This window comes from Dryobates pubescens, chromosome 7 (genome assembly GCF_014839835.1).
Source record: "Dryobates pubescens isolate bDryPub1 chromosome 7, bDryPub1.pri, whole genome shotgun sequence".
Lineage (NCBI taxonomy): Eukaryota > Metazoa > Chordata > Aves > Piciformes > Picidae > Dryobates > Dryobates pubescens.
The window spans coordinates 34,952,603-34,973,007 of record NC_071618.1 but is presented as its reverse complement, the minus strand read 5'-3'; the positions used below and the strand labels follow the sequence as shown (position 1 = coordinate 34,973,007).

At 39.0% G+C, this 20,405-nt stretch overlaps 1 protein-coding gene across 1 annotated transcript in view; it reads right to left on the bottom strand.

Annotated features, from left to right (window-relative positions):
- DIAPH3 (diaphanous related formin 3) overlaps window positions 1–20,405 on the bottom strand; it is a 277,885-nt gene that overhangs the window by 203,725 nt on the left and 53,755 nt on the right. The window contains exons 9-16 of the mRNA XM_054163054.1: window positions 13,502–13,612; window positions 13,005–13,123; window positions 12,751–12,867; window positions 10,932–11,050; window positions 10,736–10,800; window positions 9,062–9,166; window positions 7,094–7,429; window positions 6,074–6,188 (exon numbers count right to left, since the gene is read on the bottom strand). Coding sequence (XP_054019029.1) covers window positions 6,074–6,188; window positions 7,094–7,429; window positions 9,062–9,166; window positions 10,736–10,800; window positions 10,932–11,050; window positions 12,751–12,867; window positions 13,005–13,123; window positions 13,502–13,612 — 1,087 coding nt within the window. The remainder of the gene's footprint in view (window positions 1–6,073; window positions 6,189–7,093; window positions 7,430–9,061; window positions 9,167–10,735; window positions 10,801–10,931; window positions 11,051–12,750; window positions 12,868–13,004; window positions 13,124–13,501; window positions 13,613–20,405) is intronic.

Here is a 20,405-nt window from a genome sequence, read left to right as displayed (position 1 = left end):
CAAGCATATATAATGTCTGCTCCAGCTCTGCCACTCATTATTTCACGTACCAGTTAAGTCATATATTCAGTTAAATGTTTCCAAGAATTGTCATAGAAGATTCCTTTAATAACACTCTTGCCAGATTTTCTTCATTTCTCTGTAATCCTGATAAATCCTAAACACTTGATATTTCTTATTATTTCTATTTCAATTATCTAATTACCCTTCACATCAACCCTTCTTTTTACTTTTAAAAAGTTATCAAAACCCCAAAGATAATTCATGTAAACAATTCACATTCATCATCTCCATTTCAGAACTTCCAATTTCTTATTTTGTTTCTTCACATTCCCTGCTCCAGCCCTATACACATACCCTAAACCAAGACACTCTTTACTTTTCTTTTACCTGCTGACACAGTTAATGATTTGAGGGTTCCAGAATCCTGTTTCTTGAGGCATCTCACAATAAATTCTCCTGTTTTCTTGCAATCATTTTAAATATATGTGCACTTCTCAGACAATCGTTTTCTGAAGTATTTACACTGAAAACATTCCATATACACACTAATCCATGTTCCAGATCCTGAAGAAATATTCTCCTTCTGTAATCCCTGTGTAGCAGTAAGTTGATGTGGTTTTGTGACACAGGACCTAGTTTTCCATTATGGCCTTGCCTACTTCTTTTATATGTATAATCTTAGACATCTTTAAGATTACAACATTCTTCTAAGACAAGAATCAATTCTGAGTCAATAAATAAATTACATAGATCATTTTGTCTTCAGTAAGCTGCCACAAGAATACCATCAACAATTGATGCTTTGACAGTTCTCATTGCTCCAGCTCAAAATTTTAATTTTTATAAAACATTGCTCTCACAAAATGGTTCAGTTTATGAAAAGTGACAAGAATAGCTCTATAAAATGTAACAGAATGATGAGAGAATACCCTACATCACCCACAGGCCTTATATGGACTCACCATTTGCAGATGACACCAAGTTGGGAACAGGTGTTGATCTGTTAGAAGGTAGAAGGGCTCTGCAGAGGGACCTTGACAGGCTGGACAGATGGGCAGAGTCCAACAGGATGGCATTCAACAAATCCAAGTGCCGGGTGCTGCACTTTGGCCACAACAACCCCATGCAGCGCTACAGGCTGGGGTTGGAGTGGCTGGAGAGCAACCAGGCAGAAAGGGACCTGGGGGTGCTTGTTGACAGCTGGCCAGAAATGTGCCCAGGTGGCCAAGAAGGCCTATGCCAACCTGGCCTGCATCAGGAATAGTGTGGCCAGCAGGAGCAGAGAGGTCATTCTGCCCCTGGACTCAGCACTGGTTATGCCACACCTTGAGTACTGTTTCCAGTTCTGAGCCCCTCAATTTAAGAAGGACATTAAGACTCTTGAACGTGTCCAGAGAAAGGCAATGAGGCTGCTGAGAGACCTTGAGCAAAAGCCCTGTGAGGAGAGGCTGAGGGAGCTGGGGTTGCTTAGCCTGGAGAAGAGGAGACTCAGGGGTGACCTTATTGCTCTCTACAACTACCTGAAGGGAGGTTTGTAGACAGGTGGGGGTTGTCTCTTCTCCCAGGCAATCAGCACCAGAACAAGAGGATGCAATCTCAAGCTGCATCAGGGGAAGTTTAGGCTCAAGGTGAGGATAAAGTTCTTCACAGAGAGAGTTGTTAGCCATTGGAATGGGTTGCCCAGGGAGGTGGTGGAGTCACCATCCCTGGAAATGTTCAAGAGGGTATCAGATGTGGCACTTGGTGCCATGGTTTAGTAGTCATAAGGTGTTGGGTGACAGGTTGGATTTGATGATCTTTGAGGTCTTTTCCAACCTTATTGACTCTATGATTCTATGATTATCACCATTATTATTCAATAAGCAGCACAGAGAAAACATTTCCTCCAGTATGTTACCAAGACCACTGTTAGCAGGTTAAATAAAGTATTATTTCCCTTTATAAGGCTTCTCTCTCAGGGAGAAGTATCTCAAGTGCTCTTTCAGGTAGAATTTCCCATTTCATGAAAAATACAAATATATTGGAATGAGCACAGCAGAAGAATCTAGATGATCAGAGGGCTGAAACATAAGATGCAGACATAAAAGCTGAGTTTTGAGAAAGGTAAAGAGGCCAGGGAACTCTTACTGCTGTCTCACACTACTAACAGAAGGCTACAAACAAGCGGGAATCAGATCCTTCTTAGATGTGCACAAGCAACAACAGACACAAGTTGGAACAAGAGATATTCTGAGATGTCATGAAGAAAACTACATGGTGACAAACATGGGAACAGACTTGTCCATCCACACATTTCCCCTTTAAGGATATCTCAAACCCAGCTGGACAAAGCCCCAAACAACTAGACTGGTCCTTTGATAAAGATGATTGGACCAGATGACCTTCAGAAGTCCCTTCTAAGCTAAACAATTCCATGATTCAAGGGCATGCCTCTGACATGTCTTGACATCCATAGTAAGTGATTTTTTTCCTCCATGTAATCTTTTCCTCTGTTACTACTCACATGCTGAAGCTAGACCTTTTTTTACTTTTTGTTCTTGCAGTAACAGTTCTTTTGTATCTCTGTAGCATCTTCATTTACTTCAACTACCTTAATACCATCAACATTACTTATAACTTCTATACAAACATCTGCTAAAGCTTTAAATCTATTCTGTACTCTTCTGTATTCCTTCTTCTAGTAGAAAATCCTCTGTGCATTTACATAGACATAAAGCTTCGTCTTCTGGATCAACACTGCTCTTGGCACACCAGCTGGCAAAATGCACCAACTGAATAGTTGAGTACTTCAATCAGATTTTACTTAATCAAAACAAAATTCACTTAGAGCATCATTGAATATTCTGGTCTTTGCTTCCACTACTAGATACCTCTTCTTACACAATGACTTCAATGAAAAGTGTGGATAAGCAGACCCTTCAACAGAGTGGAAATCAGCTCATTCTTTGCATGCTGTCATTTGGCCACAGAAATGTTTTTGACTTTTGTTTTTTAAAGACAAAACTTTAGAAATCGTCAAGGACTGTTTCCAGATTGAGTCCAGTGAATAGCTTTCTGATTCTACTTTAGAAAGCATGGTGTTAAACCTCTTTAACATTCTGAAGTGAAGAAAACTGCAAGCCTCCAATTTCTTTGGTGCGTTTTGTAATAATCAGTAAGTTATGTATGAGCTACAAAGAAGCATTCCCTCTGTCCATGGTCATGAGAGCAAAAGCAGCTACTTTGTTTTCCTTTGTACTAGAATCCATGTTTTTAGCAAGAGACACTGAGATGCCTGGTGCTGCCTACTTTTGTGTTTAAGCATTCATCCCAATTTCTGTAAACCACTCACTTGAACAAAGATGAGATTTAGTCTCATGATACTCTATTGAAACCTTATTGTTCTCAATAAAATCTTACCATCTCCATTTCCTTTGAAAACCCTTTAAGATGAAATATTTCAGAACTTAAAAAAAAAAAAAAAGTTAAGCAGTAAGCTCCACCTCTAAAAAAACCTTAAAGTTGTCCCTGCAGGCTATAGCTTTTTAATTGTCCTCCCTCTGCATTTGGTATAACAGTATACTTCAGCTGTAGATCCAATAACTCTCTTCTATTAGGTTTTGTCAAAACAGTCCATTCAGGAAACCTCTGAAGGGATGTTAATCTTGTTAACTCTAATGTTCTTGCTGTCTGTGGAGATTCACAATCCTTTCCTGAGCCATTAACATGTTTGGCCTGAACATCATCATGTCTCCCAAACGTTACTGTTTAATTACACATAGGAAGCAGTATTTTCTCTAGGGGCTTTTAAACCTTCCAACCTATTAATTCAGGGAACACTCTTGGGAATTCTCCTAACATTATAAAGGGATCACAGTTATCTTTGAGACTTATTCTAACAGATGAAAGCAAAACTGTCTCTGGTCTGGGAGGCTTTCTTGCCTTTTTATGTGTACAGCATTCTTAATATTCATTTTCAACAGTAATAAACTGTAAAACTCAACTCAATAGAAACACTGATAGAGCAAAAAAGCCTGCTTTTTTGTAACCCTGGGTACAACCACAAACACAAAGGTCCTGACAGACACTGGACAACATGGTAGGAGCTGATAAAGATCAGCTCGGTACCTCCACACATTCAGTGGCACCTCAGGGCCCAAAAGCTGTTGTGTTGCTGAGAGCACTTAGCTCTCCAACTCATTAAGAAATTCACCACAACTCACAGTCACTGAATCACAGGATGTTAGGGGTTGGGAGGGACCTCAGGAGATCATCAAGTCCAACCCCCCTGCCAGAGCTGGACCATAGAATCTAGCACAGGTCACACAGGAATGCATCCAAATGGGTCTTGAAAGTCTCCAGAAAAGGAGACTCCACAAGCTCTCTGGGACAACTGTTCCAGTGCTCTGTGACCTTCACAGAGAATAAGTTCCTCTTCATGTTGAGGTGGAACATCTTATGCTGTAGTTTATATCCATTGCCCCTTGTCGTATCACAGGGTGCAAGTGAGAAGAGCCTGTCCCCTCCCCTCTTGACACCCAGCCCTCAGATATTTATAAACATTTATTAAATCTCCTCTCATTCTCCTTTTCTCCAGACTGAACAGCCCCAGGGCTCTCAGCCTCCCCTCATAAGGCAGTGCTGCAGTCCCTTAATCATTCTCACAGCCCTTCATTGGACTCTCTCAAGTAGATCCCTGTCCCTCCTGAACTGGGGAGCCAAAAACTGGATGCAATACTCCAGGTGAGGTCTCACCAGGGCAGAGTAGAGGGGGAGGAGAACCACCCTCAATCTGTTAGACACACTCCTCTTAATGCACTCCAGGATCCCAATGGCTTTCTTGGCCACAAGGGCACATTGCAGACCCATGGATAACTTGTTATCCACCAGGACTCCCAGGCCCTTCTCCATGGCGCTGCTCTCTAGGAGATTGCCTCCTAACCTGTACTGGTGCAGTTTATTATTCCCTCCCAGATGCAGGATTCTGCACTTATCCTTGTTGAACCTCATTAGGTTTCTCTTTGTCCAGCTCTCCAGTCTGTTCAAGTCTCACTGAACAGCTGCACAGCCTTTGGCGTATCAGCCAAACCTCCCAGTTTGGTATCATCAGCAAACTTGCTGAGCAGACACTTTGTCTGTCCCTTCATCAATGCCATTGATGAAGATGTTGAACAGGACCAGACCCAGCACTGATCCCTGGGGGAATCCACTAGTCACAGCTCTCCAGCTGGACTTGGCACCATTGACCACCACACTTCGGACTCTGTTGTGTAACCAGTTCCATCTCACTGTCTGTTCTTCTATCCCACATTTCCTCAGCTTGCTCACAAGGATGTTATGGGAGACAAGTGTCAAAAGCCTTACTAAGGTGAAGGTAGACTACATCCACTGGTCTCCCTGTATCTACCCATTCAGTTACAGCATCATAGAATGCTGTCAGATTAGTCAAGCATGATCTACCCTTGGTAAATCCATGCTGACCGCTCCTGATCATCTTCTTTTCTTCCAAGTGCCTAGAGATGACCTCCAGAGTGACCTGCTCCATGGAGCAGGGATGGAGGTGAGGCTCACTGATCTGTAGTTTCCTGGATCACTCAATGATATAAATGGAGCACTGCTATGGAGAGTGGGCTCTCCACACAGCAAGCAGCCTGGCAGTCAGATTCTCTTCCCACAGACTGGGGCCTTGTCTAAAGAGCCCCGGCCCCCTTTTTACTGAGTGTATATACTTTGGGTACAGGCAGGGAGATTTTCCTTTTCTGACTGTACATTTTGGTTCATCTCTCTATAGAGAGATGGTTGTGCAGCAGTATATTCCCAACTGACATCAGAACCTGTAACTTTATTGTCAGAAGGAGTGCAGAGTAATTAGAACAAACCCAGAGTTTTCAGGTGGCTGTTGCTGCCTGTTTTGGGGGTGCCTCTGCAATACCTTTTTGCAATATTGCTGCTTTAAGCAGTCTAGGATTTCTCAAGCTTTTTAAATTAAATATGTGAAGGAAAAAACAGAACATTAATGCTACATTCTTAATTTTTCATATATGTATGCAAGCCCCACCTCTAAAATCTGAGAACTGAACCAATCACTTACCCCTTTTTTGACAACAAAACTTAAGTTCCAATTTGCAAAGCATGTCAGCATTCTCATACTTGTCCTCTTCTGCTTTAACCCAAAAACAGGATTCTGTCATTTCCTGAGGCCTAATCTACAACCAAGAGACAAACCAAAACTGTATTAATTAAATTATTTTGATGCAGAGATGGTGCTCTCTAGAACCTAAAGAAAATCACATGCTTAAGAGCTCTGCAAGACATGAGCTTTTGGTATATTTTTGATCAAAACCAATCATGCTTACACAAAGTGCTTTTGGACAAACTCATTCTAACAATGCAAAGTAATACAGACAGCACACTCTATTATCCAGGGTCTAAATGTAGCAAATTATCTTTGGGCTAGATTTAAAACATGAATTAACTTTAAATAGTCTCTGAACACAGCTGATTTAACTAGATATTAAGTACCTTATTTTTTAGAACATAGCTTTGATTGCTTCATAACACTCTGAAAAACTTTTTACTGACTAATTTGGTCTAAGTAGACTGGTAGTGCTGGTATATTTGACCACAATGGAGAAGAAAAAAAAATAAACAGTCTCTGTACTTTTTCCACCATTAAATTTACATATGTACATGTGCCCTAAGGACAAATGGAGAGGCCTGGAATGCTTCTACACACAGTCCAGACTAGAAAGATGAAAAACACTTGTTCAGAAACTGCGTAGCTATCAGTACAGTGCAGTCACTGATCCAGCATAAAGAGTTTGCTAAAAGCCAAGGCATACCAGGACCAGAAAGCATGCTGTATTATTTTAGACCACAGTGGATTTTTCAGGGCATCCCAGAAAGTCAGCAGATTTCTGTCCAGATGATGCATCCATCAATAAAACACAGTTTTCAGAAAACAGTGAAAACTAAAGGCAGTAAGTATTCATATCTTGCCTAATTTTAACTAATGTATCAATTGTTCTACATAGTCTTACTCCTGACAATCTGTTTACCCTAAGCTCTGTGCAAGATTTTAGGTCAAGTATTTGCCATTAATCAGAACTACCTTGGACCAGTTGAGTCGTTTCATGGTAACCTCAGGTCTGAATTCTTTCTTGGGCTTCATTCCAAATGGCAAAGTACATGAAGGTGGAGACCACTGTGCTCCAGGCAGACCTGGTAGAGGTGGTGGTGGAGGAGCACCTCCAAAAACCACAGGAACTCCAAATCCATTCAGAGGTGGTGGGGGAGGAGGTGGCGGTGGTGGGGGAATTGCTCCATTAGAAGGCAACGGTGGTGGAGGAGGTGGTGGTGGAATCTGATGTGGTCCTGCAGCTTGCAGTGGAACAACAGACGTATCTCCATGTGCTGATGGTAGAAAACCAGGTGGCGTGGAGCCATACTGACAAAGAAATTATTCTTATTCAATTTCACATTTTTCATCAACAAAATGCCATGACAATCATAGTTTATAGATTAAATCCATCAAAGCAATTGAAAGTCTGTGCCATTTTTCTTGTATAGGTCAATCAGTTATGAATTATAATGAGGCCAACATGATTTTGATTTCACAACTGGAAGTCTCAACATTTGAGGCAGATATTCACATGGGGGTGCACACCAAAAAACAAAAAGAAATGCTGTATCCCTCTTGTCACATTTCACTGATCGTGATCAAAGATTCCTTCCCAAAGGCACAACTGCCTTACACATTAATTGCTTATTCTATATCGTAAGGCCATCTATACTGTATCAAGGCAATCTTATTAGCACTTCAGTTAAAAAAGCTACACTTATTTCTACTAGTTGAAGAACTTCTACCATTCAAGCATTAATAAATAGGTACCTGACAACACCAACAAAAGAATAAATAAGAAATAGTTATCTTTTAATGATATTAATCAATTTTTCAACTGACAATTTTGAGCTAAACCAGTCCATTTAATTCCTTCTTTAAAAATGAATGAAAACACAACAAACAAAGCATTTTTAAAAGGAAATGGCTGATAATTAATGAGTAAATGCACAACAATATTACTGTCCTGAATTTCTGAACATATGTATACCAAATACGACAAAGGAACAGGAGAAAAGCAGTCATAGGAGGTGGAAGCAGCCATGCTAAGTAGCAACTGATGCCATTTGGAAACAAAAGATCCCTCTTAAGATGGATTTAAGAGGACTAAGTTGCAGCAATCCATTATAGTTCATTCTCACCAGAACCCTGAACTAGAATGACATGTTTAAATAGACAAAAGGCAGAGCTAAACTAATTTTCCTCACCAAGAAAATTAAGCAAATTCAAAATGATAAAGCAGTCCCTATGATCAAAACACATATTTTATCACTTTCCTATATGCATGCCTTCCCAATGCTGTCTTTCTTCAGCCATTTTCAGACTGTGCTTCCTACTCCAGGAAATAAGACACAGGAAAATTCAGTTGGTCACACAGTCTCCTTATATACATTTTAGAGCTGAAGCAGTTATAACTTAAGTGCTACTCTCAAAAATGTTCACTATGCCTCTCCATCCCATTTTAAAACATCTATTTATGCTTGAAAATTGAAAAATTATCAGGAAATGTTCTTAGCCAGCCACTGGTTATTTCTTTCACTGGTGGATATCCATGGTAAGGCTTTGGCAAAGCGAACTGTGTAATGAGTAATTTCCTGTGCAGGGATAAAGATCACAGTGATGAATGCTAATTTAAAAGCATGAGACTTATTACCTATGTGGTTTAATTACTTTGGCAATACATGACACTTAAAGCAAAATCCAAATGATATCTAAGAAGGTGGTTTAATTAACAGAGCTCAGGCAAAAACAGGATCTGGGAATTCAAACAGCTAATTAATGTCACACTAAAATTCTTTGTATTAAACAGAAATAAAGGAAACTAACAGTCAGTAATAATCAACAACAATGATTCTTTGGGAAAAATCCTCAGCTGCACTATCAGAATCTGCAAAAGATGCAAAATTGAATCCCTTTCAAAAAACAACACTTGGCACATTTGCATAAACTATCTCGTACCTGTGATTTAAAAGCCTGTAACTCTGCTTCAAGTTCATTGATTCTTTCTTCTTTCTTTTGCAGTAGGGCCTGAGTCTCCTGATGAACTATAAAATCTTTTTCAAACTATGACAGAAGAAAAAAAAATACAATTGTTAATGCTAGGCAGTTATGCATATTTTTCACAGACTTCAACTTTTCAGTTTGTGTTGGTTAAAACTTTTGTGTTTGTTAAAAACATCAAGATATATACAAAATATCTGCTATTCATGTACCCACTAAGTGGAAGTACCACCTGTTACCACGACAAGTCTTTACTATATGAAATGGCAAAGTACTTAGTAGAATAGAATAGAATAGAATAGAATAGAATAGAATAGAATAGAATAGAATAGAATAGAATAGAATAGAATAGACCAGGTTGGAAGAGACCTTCAAGATCATCATGTCCAAACTATCATCCAACACCACCTAATCAACTAAACCATGCAACCAAGCACCCTATCAAGTCTCCTCCTAAACACCTCCAGTAATGGTGACTCCACCACCTCCCCAGGCAGCCCATTCCAATGGCCAATCACTCTCTCTGTGTAGAACTTCTTCCTAACCTCCAGCCTAAACCTCCCCTGGCGCATCTTGAGACAGTGTCCTCTTGTTCTGGTGCTGGCTGCCTGGGAGAAGAGACCAACCTCTGCCTGTCTACATTTTAAGATATTTTTTTAAGTATTTTTTAAGATTTTTTTTAAAGTATTTTAAGATGGAATTAGATTAGATTAAAAAAAAGAAAAAAAGAAAAAAGATGTCTAGTAATACAGAATTTGTAGATACAAATCAGTCTATTCTTACTCTTCCACTGTTTATCTCATTGAAGAAACAGTAACTTCAAATAAAGTGTTTGGTTAATTTTGGGGAGATACTGTACTTGAAACATCAAAAAAAAATATCAAAAAGTTTCTCAATTAAGGCTGACTACTTCACACCCCTTTTCTCTCCTTCCTAGTCCACAAGAAACATCCAAATTCACACTATGCCATGTTGTGGCAGTTTCAAGCTTTGCCTTTAAAAGTTAGCTGCAGAGTCCAATCAGAAGAGCAGAGAAGCATAAACAATTCACAGCTGGGTGTAAAAAGGAAAACAAAAGATTACTCCAAATTAATTTCATTGGGCAGATGTGTGAAGGGTACTCCTAACACTCTCACACATCCACTTCATTCCTTTCTTCCCTGGCTGTTTGGCTGTGCTCTGCTTCGGCTGGGAGGATATTATTGCTACTAGCTGACCTTACAGGTAAGACTAACATTCCTTCTAACGGCATGTAAGGGGAAGGGAAAAAAAGGGTTTTGGGGGGAGTGGGGTAGTTTTCCATGGTCATTTTTGACGGGGGCAGGGGGTTTCCTTGCTGATTACTGATTGTAAATACCTGTATAATATTGTAAATACTGTATATTTGTACATATTCCTTGCATTCCATTGTAGAGTGCAATTATTGCTTCCACTTGCTTTCCCGACTGAGTGAGCCGAGCTTCTCTTAATGTGGTGGTGAATTCCAAACCATTACATTACACAAAATCTTGTGCGATAACATCCATGGAAATGTCTATGGATCTGTCATGCATGTTCAGTTATACCATTCATGAAGTTATTAAGTAACCTTCTGTGTACATATTATGGTAACATAACTTTAAAATCACTTACTTTTCTGGAAAGTTCAGAAGCCCTCTCTTCACATTCTTCTAATCTTGCTTTATCTACACAAATGTCTTGAAAAAATAAACAAACATACTTTCACACATACAGCAAACACAAGATTCTCAATCACATGCATAACTTTAACTTGGTTTTTGGAATATGTAAGTATGACATTGTAATCATTTCCAAACATAGTACTTACCTAGTAAATGGCTGAAATCTATATCTAATCTCTTACGATAGGTGAAATCAGGGTCTGTTCCACTTCTGTGTAGCACTATCTGGGACACACACTCTTCAATTAATTTGAAGTACTGTGGACTAAAGACAGAGAGAAATTTATTTATTAATATATATAACATATATTTATTAATATATATTTAAAATCTTGTCTAGAAACAGAGTAAGGTCAAAAGATTTGAACCAACTTATTTTCATAGAAGGGTAGGTGCAAACCCCAAAAATCTTAAAGGACAAATACATCTGGTAGTTTATTACACAAGAATAGTTTACACAAATCATTAAAAAAACCCAGTGGACTCTGAATCTCTCCCTCATGAAAATGAGGAAGACTGTATTTCCATACAAGACTTCTTCTTGCTTCCTCTCAGTACAAAGAAGGGTCACCTTTCCGCTTGATCCCTCTGGTTTTGTGGCTTTTTTAAACTATGGATGCATTGAAGCCCTACTTCAGTAAAAGGGATGAAAAACATCTTGTTCTGAAATGCTGGGATAGGGTATGACAGCTGGGTCATTTGCCCAAAAGACTGAGCTGTGAGTTTAAACCCTTTCAGGTGGAAGAGGTCTAGCAGAGATGTACTATCAAAGGTGAAGGGTGGTAGCCTGACATGGGTAAACCTGAAATGCAAGGTTATGCAGAATGCTATGCAGCAATGGCTTTCCCTTATTCAGTTCACATCTCACTCTTCCAGTTTTCTCAAAACACAACACAAGCAGATTTTACAAAGGAAAAGTATTTGACAGTTTCCAACATCTCAAATTTTATTAACCATTTCCCTGTAATTTATCTGACAACTTTTCCAAAAGACATTAGTATGTACACATCAACCTATAATGTATAATGAGAATACTCAATTCCCAGAAGTTACACTAAATTAAGCATATGCTCACATTTCTGCATAAAGTGCACATCTGTGCATACTTGGTTTTGTCCTTTGACTCAAACACTGCAAAATGACAATGTTACTACCATGACCTATAACCAATTAAAAGACTTGTCCTGCTCACATACATTTGCAGACAGTAAGGTTCAGATCTCAATAAAACCAGTTTTCTCTGCTTATACATTATGTTATATCCTAAGCAAAAGAGACAGAGGTGACATTCCTATTGAAAACTGAGACATTTGAAGGAGTTCACAAAGTAATACTTACAAATAGCAATCCACATAGAAAAATAGTATAATTACATTTATGAAAGAGGTTAGGCCACACCTTGAGTTCTGTGTCCAGTTCTGGGCCCCTCAAGTGAAGAAGGACATTGAGACTCTTGAACGTGTCCAGAGAAGGGCAACGAGGCTGGGGAGAGGCCTCAAACACAAGCCTTATAAGGAGAGGCTGAGGGAGCAGGGATTGTTTACCCTGGAGAAGAGGAGGCTCAGGGGAGACCTTACTGCTGTCTACAACCACCTGAAAGGAGGTTGTAGACTAGTGGGGGCTGGTCTCTTCTCCCAGGCAACCAGCACCAGAATGAGAGGACACAGTCTCAAATTGCACCAGGGGAAGTTTAGGCTTGAGGTGAGGAGAAAGTTCTTCACAGAGGGAGTTGTTAGCCATTGGAATGGGCTGCCCAGGGAGGGGGTGGAGTCACCATCCCTGGAGGTGTTCAAAAAGGGATTGGATGTGGCACTTGAAGCCATGGTTTAGTAGTCATGAGGTGTTGGGTGACAGGTTGGACTTGATGATCTTTGAGAGGTTTTTTCCAGCCTTATTGATTCTATGATTCTATGATTTTATTAATGACTAAATGAAAATAAAATACATAACTCACACTCAACATACCGTATAAAATAATCATTTCTTATCAGCAGAAGATGTTGGAGAATAGAAAGAAAATATCCTTCAGCACTAGTATCCTTAACTGTATTCCACACCATGTTGTAAACATCATTTACTTCAGTAAAAGTGTTAAGGAAAGTAATAGCAACCAAAAAAAACTATTTCAGTTACATGTTGACTGGTAACTTTTTTAAGAGAACCTATGCCAGAAAAATTTCACTTTATTCATGTTGCTCTTGCTGATAAGAAAAGGATATTCCAGTTCAGACCGAATATCTTCTAAACGATGAGAGAATTCGATCATGTCTTCTTCCTTATGCTCATTGAACACTTTGAGCTGAATATCTAGTGCTTCATTTTTTATACATCTCAATTGCTGCAAAGAAGAAACAGTAGAAAGTTTGGCAAAATTATCTTTTCTATATGTCAAAACACCCCTTACTTCTTTGTAACTTCCATGAGGTTACATTATTTTGAAGTTTAAAAGAAGACAAGTTAAATATTCAAAAGCTAAACGTGGCTTTGGCCTGGCTTAACAAGTGTCTGCACAACAGTCTGCCACATATTCTACATCAAAGTCCTAAAAATGCTGTGCAATTAGAGACCACACTTTACCTTTTCATTCCTTTTTTTAAGATTGGTTCTCATATGTTTGGGAACAATTTATTAGAATTTCTTCTCCTTCTCCCCCTCTCAAGCTCAAAATGTCCAGGAATTTAAATAGCAATGCAAAGAGAAACTACAAGAAGCTTACTGGCAATATCTCTTTCAATCCACTGCGCATAAACTCATTTCTGATGTGAAGTCTAAAATCCAAATCATCAGGAGATGTAACAAGAGCATTGATGAGCTGCATGCAAGCTACCTGTAACAGAGGAAATATTAAACTATGTTATTTCTTACATTTTAATATGCATCACAGTAAAAAAGACATAATGAACTATTAATTAGACATTAGGTCATGTCTAATTATCAATTTACAGTAATCTTATAATTAGGATACTTAAGTTTCTTATTATCCACAGAAGCTGTAAATATCAAATACTAGTTCAGAAATTTTCATTAAGATGAAACAATTAAACTCCATTTATTTTTTTCTTTTCATTCAAGTAGCAAGTTCCTTTAGTAATTGAACTTGGGCAGACAGTAAACACCTTGACAAGGATAGTTTTCAACTTATAAAAATATATACATTAAAAGTTAGTGCCATAACAGAAGCAGTAAAGGCTAAAGTCTGTGTGAACTGTGGAAAACATATCAGATGACAAAATGCTGATGAAGCTGAGCTGAAGAACACAAAGGGCTTTTTTCCCTTCTTTTTAAAAATCTTCCCTCTTTAAACATACTGACTGTCATACAGTACTTCATGGTAACTGGTACTTCACTTCAGATGCAAACATCAGGTCAACTAGTGAATCTCTTCTGAAGAATCAAGAGATTCCCATTGAAAATCCATAGCCAGAAGCATCAGGAATTCACTGTCTAGATTCACAATCCTTTAGAATAACAGTAACCTTTTCACAGTATCACAGTGTAACTGAAGTTGGAAGAGACCCCAAGGATCATCAAGTCCAACCTGTCTCGATAGACCTCAAGACTAGACCGTGGCACCAAGTGCCACGTCCAATCTCCTCTTGAACACCTCCAGGGACGGTGACTCCACCACCTCCCTGGGCAGCACATTCCAATGACGAACGACTCACTCAGTGAAGAACTTTCTCCTCACTTCAAGTCTAAACCTCCCCTGGTGCAGCTTGAGACTGTGTCCCCTTGTTCTGGTGCTGGTTGCCTGGGAGAAGAGACCAACCCCTTCCTGGCTACAACCACCTTTCAGGTAGTTGTAGAGGGCAATGAGGTCACCCCTGATCCTTCTCTTCTCCAGGCTAAACAATCCCAGCTCCCTCAGCCTCTCCTCACAGGGCTTGTGCTCAAGGCCTCTCACCAGCCTTGTTGCCCTTCTCTGGACACGTTCAAGTGTCTTGATGTCCTTCTAAAACTGAGGGGCCCAGAACTGGACACAGGACTCAAGGTGTGGCCTAACCAATGCAGAGTACAGGGGCACAATGACCTCCCTGCTCCTGCTGGCCACACTATTCCTAATGCAGGCCAGGATGCCATTGGCCCTCTTGGCCACCTGGGCACACTGCTGGTTCATGTTTAGGCAGCTGTCAATCAGCACCCACAGGTCCCTCTCATAAATAAGGATGACAACAGCAATTACTCCTTTTTTTTTTTTTTTTCCACCCTCTTTATTATTTGTACATCATGATTCCGTGCACAGGAAACATTATTCATGTATTCTCAGCATTTCAGAGGTTTTTTAAAGCACAAATCAGCTAGGATGTGTCTTCTGGCCTAATATACTATGTAAACCAGTAATGAATATGGTTTCTCTGCTGTAAAATCTTTTAATGTCTAGTAAATGATGATGCATTATGCCATGGTCAGGCAAAAGCTGATTCCAGGTACATACTGTATTGGTCGTCTTCAAAGTACATGGAATTCCAAGTACTGAATTTACAGAAGTACTGGATGGTCTAGCTACTTCCATACAGATTGTAAGACACAACAACACTCATTAGGTTTCCATGAGAAACACACTGAATAGCATGCACCACAACTATTTATCTTACTGCAAAGAATATTAGGTATGAAAGTAGTTGTATATACTAATTTAGCTGAACTGTCGTGGGGATGCATGACAGCCAGTAAAATTTAGACCTACTTATGTTAGCATATTTAGACAAACTTTAGTTAGCACTGTAGGAGAATGGAATAGCTTAGGTATAATAACTGAGCTGTAACAAGAGTTAACCAACAACCTGTTGATCTGAACTGTGAACCTGTTCAGGAAAACCAAGTCAAGCAGACGGTGCCCTCCAGCAGGTTGGTAGAGATCAAATGTCAGAATGTCCCAATTAAGCATCAGGCATTCTCCACCCAATTCCATAAATTATAGTATTTGAAGTCACTTGAATAGAGAGTCCCAAGGGCCCCACAACTGTGTGTCAGAAGATGAGAACATCTCTCCAACTTCTGGAGATGCCTGAGAGGACAAGGATGCTCAAGGAAGTATGCCATGGCATGGTTGGAACCATTGTACTAGCTCAGCCAACACTCTTCTGGGAAAAAAGTTGCCGTGTCAGCATCTATTCCTAAATTACTCCATCATATAATATACCTTATGTCAACAGTTGCTTTAAACAGTAATAAGAATAGGGAACAAGCTTTGCTCTTTCCTCTTACTTCAAGAGCTGAAATTAAGTTCTATGCAGTCCAAACTGCTATGATACTCTGTACATGCAAATTTCTAGATTTACACAACAGTAATAAAAACTTACTGCTTTGACTTTACTGACATTAATAGGACAAAGCACATTAAATTCAATTGTTGGAATCTCCTGCACAAATCAGTGTTAAAACTGACTTTTAAAACTTAGTCCAGTCTTGGATGATAACTACTCAACTTACAGTATCTTAATGAAACAAATGAGGTGTGAGATAAAAGTCATAACTTCAGCTGATCGACCATGAAGCTGCATTCTTCAAATAAATGAAAACAAAACCTTTGTATTACTCCTGAAGCCTCTTTCTGTGCATGTACTGTTTCTAAGTTTTTCTAACCCTTGTTTGTAACTGCTGAAGCATCACTCTATATGACATAATAAAAATGGGTGCTAACCCCTAAAAAGGAAATTACAAATACCAAAAAATACATAAGAAAACCCTAAGACTTAGCTACATCCAAAATCCCACACAACAATTAGGTGTCCAGTCCACTTTTCAAAAGTGGACTGAACAAAACCTTTCAGTAATTGCCTTAAAAGCACCCAACAGAGAAGAAATCAGGACTCTTCTGTTGTACAACCATCACTGAAATGCTCCTCATATTCAATATTTCTCTACCATGTTCTTTTACAATCTTGTTCAGAACATGTGGCCTTGTAGCCCAGTTATTTTTGCTAGTAACAGCCTACAGGCTTTGTATAAACCTAATACCACATGCTTCCAGACTTGTCAGGCTTTATCAAGACCCGGTTTGCCTGCTTGGATCTCTGTTTTGAGTTATTTACCTGCAACAAGACTTGTCTAGTAACAAATAGAATGGTAGTCTAGAACACCTACCACCCCACTAACTTTATATTTTGCTTAGCCTTGTACAACTCTGTGGCACAAAGTTTTCTGTTAAATACATTTCTAAAAGTAGCAGATAGCAATATGACCCTAAATAAAATGCAGCACACAAAAGTAAAGGCATGGGATGCAAGCAGAGATATTTCTTAGCACTACTGGGAATAATTTGATTCAACCATTAAGACTTCATCTAAACTCACAACAAATCCTTGGCTTTGGATATAAGGACTATTTTTCAGACCCACAAACTGCACAACTTGCAATGCCACCGTGTGGTGAAGAATCTTACTGGGACACAAGAAGTGGTACCAAAAAAAGCAGACAACCCAAACTGTTCAAATTTAGTACACCACCACTTTACAAAATATACTCTCCTATTATCTAAGTCTTTTTCCTTCTCAAACCCCTTTTTGTGTTTGTTTTGGTATGGGCTCACTTTACTAAACCATCCACTTTATCAGTATTTGTATTTTTCTTCAGCAGCTGTGACCAAAATTTTTACTTCCCCTAATTTTGAGCTTATTTAGTTGAAAGCTGTTGTAGCATCCCTGTTTTCTCTCTCTGGAGTACTGATTCTTTCACTCAATTGCATTTTCTTGATTCAGTTAGCTCTGCCATCCAAAACTATTAATTCAGTACATTGACAGATGCCACCAACACCTGTACTTCTGTTAACATCAGTGACACATTTCAATGACTGCAGACTTCACTGGGCAACACTATCATACAGTCAATAATGAAGTACTGCAAGGCTACATGTACATTTCAAATAAAGGCAAACTCCACGTTGTTTGATTACATCACAACTGAAACCCTGTCAGGAGTTTAAAATACAGTATGTTTCCATGCAAACCTTAAAGTGAATGGACTGCTAAGCAGGAAATCAGCATTTATCACACTTGATTTAAACTATCAATGAAGAAGCAATCAGAGACTGAATAAAGCGCACTATTGTAAAAATCCTGATCAAGACTAAAATCAAGTTTTATCTTTGAGAGAGCAATGCAATTGAGATGAAAGGATGTCTACAGATGTAATTGCAGCCACATGAAAAAAGGTATTTTCTTTTAATTTGCCAGATCAACAAGGTACACGAGCACATGTGCTATTCAAATAGAACTGAGACAAGACACAACAATGAAAAACAAGAAACACAGCAGTAATAAGTACTGTTATTGCACTACTTCAGTCAAATATCATCAATTGGGAATTTAATTGCAGTTCATAGCAAGAACATACTTTAGCTTTCCTGGAATAAACAAGACCAGATTATGCTAACAAACTATTTCTATAGTAATACAAGGACAAAGCAATTGTGAAAGTTCCACTCAGAGGTCCACAAAAAGCAGAACAGGAAAAGGTTATACAAGAGGAAACAAGGCAGTGATTAAACACCTACCTTAATCTGCTTCATGAAAACTCTTTAAACATTTCTAAATGACAACAGCAAGACCCTGTTACCAGATCAGAATCATTTAAAACATGCACTAAATGCAAGTACAGTTCAATATCTAGCAGCTGGTATATAATACTTAAATCACATGTGACCGTGATGTTTTTTAATTAGTTCATTCACCTGGGAGTAGACTGCAACAAGACAGTTCTATTTAATGAACTTAAATCTCATAAGGAAAAAATGTGTTACATTCTATCAAGAAGGAAAAACAAGCTGGTGAACATTTCAGTAATGATGCAGTCTGGAAAGCTAGATTTGAAGGGAACATGCCAAAACCAAGAGAGAGCGAGAAATACCCCTCAAACTTGATGAGCATCTTCTGAGTAGCTTATTTAAAGGGAATTTCAACCAGTAACACAGGGAAGATTTAAGAGCAAAGAATTTTTTGGCTATCCTAAACTCTGCAGTTGGAAAAACAATATATTAAAATTATCCTATGTTTGACAGTAAGCCAACTAAAGAAGGAGGAAGCTTAGTCCAATTAGTGTCTGTGTAAGGCACAGGAATAAACTCAAACAGAATTTTCAAGAGTTTTCTCAGACAACACAATTCAAGCTTCAGATACCTGCATTTAGATGTCTATACGTAGATAAATACCTATATATGTCTGTATACAGAGCCAAACTCCCATTCTTGTTAATCAGCATCCTACTGGATTCTTCTTTAAAGTGCATCTTTAAGATTCTAGATTCTAAAAAGATCTTCCTTACACACATGGAGTGACTAGGGCCCTCAAGGACCTACTCTCTTCACTGACTAGGGGACCCAAGTAGCCTGAATGTGAACACAGTACACAGAGCACCATTACAGATGCTGCATTGTGTCTTATCTGCCTTACAAATACCAAACCAGAAGGGTGGGAATCTCCTAAAGGAACCATGTAATTTCAGATGCCTTTGTAGACATTGAGTTTAAAGTTCATGTGTGGGCAATCAAACTGAGTCTTGGATTTCCATTGTTTACATGAGAGTTCAGCTAGCTCAAATGCTTGATGGGTTGGCTTACTTGCAAACTAAATCCTGTTCACTGTCTTACATTGCTGAAGAGAAATATTTGCCACTTAGTTAGAGAGGTCATTTGTTCCCAATCTACAATGTTATAAATAAGTCTGGTATTTCACCTTTATCTATGGCTTTCTATTTAGAAAGAAAGTCTCAACTACAAAAATGCCTAGGGAAAAAAAAAGTCAAGACTGTGATGATGATTTCTTAACATTACAAAGATAGAAGCAAGTGACTTTTGTTTGGAAATACCAGATTATTACTTTCTCATCTTAAACTAGTGTTAAATCTGACTAACAATATGCTTAAAAAATTCTCAACATTCAAGTGTAGATTGTTATTTATAATTACAAAATTACTACAAAGCATTAGTGATTTCAGATCTAACAATAGTCAAACAATGAGTTTGTTTTCTGCTTCTAGACTGTAGCTACTAATAAAAAAAAAACATAATAGAATCAGTAAGGTTGGAAAAGACCTCTCAAAGATCATCAAGTCCAACCTGTCACCCAACACCTCAGGACTACTAGACCATGGCACCAAGTGCCACATCCAATCCCCTCTTGAACACCTCCAGGGATGGTGACTCGACCCCCTCCCTGAGCAGCCCATTCCAATGGCTAACAATTCCCTCTGTGAAGAACTTTCTCCTCATCTCGAGCCTAAACTTCCCCTGGTGTAGATGAGACTGTGTCCTCTCATTCTGGTGCTGGTTGCCTGGGAGAAGACACCAACCCCCTCCTGGCTACAACCTCCTTTCAGGTAGTTGTAGACAGCAATAAGGCCTCCCCTGAGCCTCCTCCTCTCCAGGCTAAACAATCCCAGCTCCCTCAGCCTCTCCTCATAGGGCTTGTGCTCGAAGCCTCTCATCAGCCTCATTGCCCTTCTCTGAAGTATAAATAACAGATAGGGTAATTTCTTCCACAAAAAAGAGGCCATCCAGTCTTTAATCCTGCTAATAAAGGGTAGGATCAAAGAGAAAACAGAATGCAAAGAGCTGAAAGAACTGCTTAAGAGAGAAAGGAAGATATAGATAAGCAATTACTTTACATGTATTCATACTACAC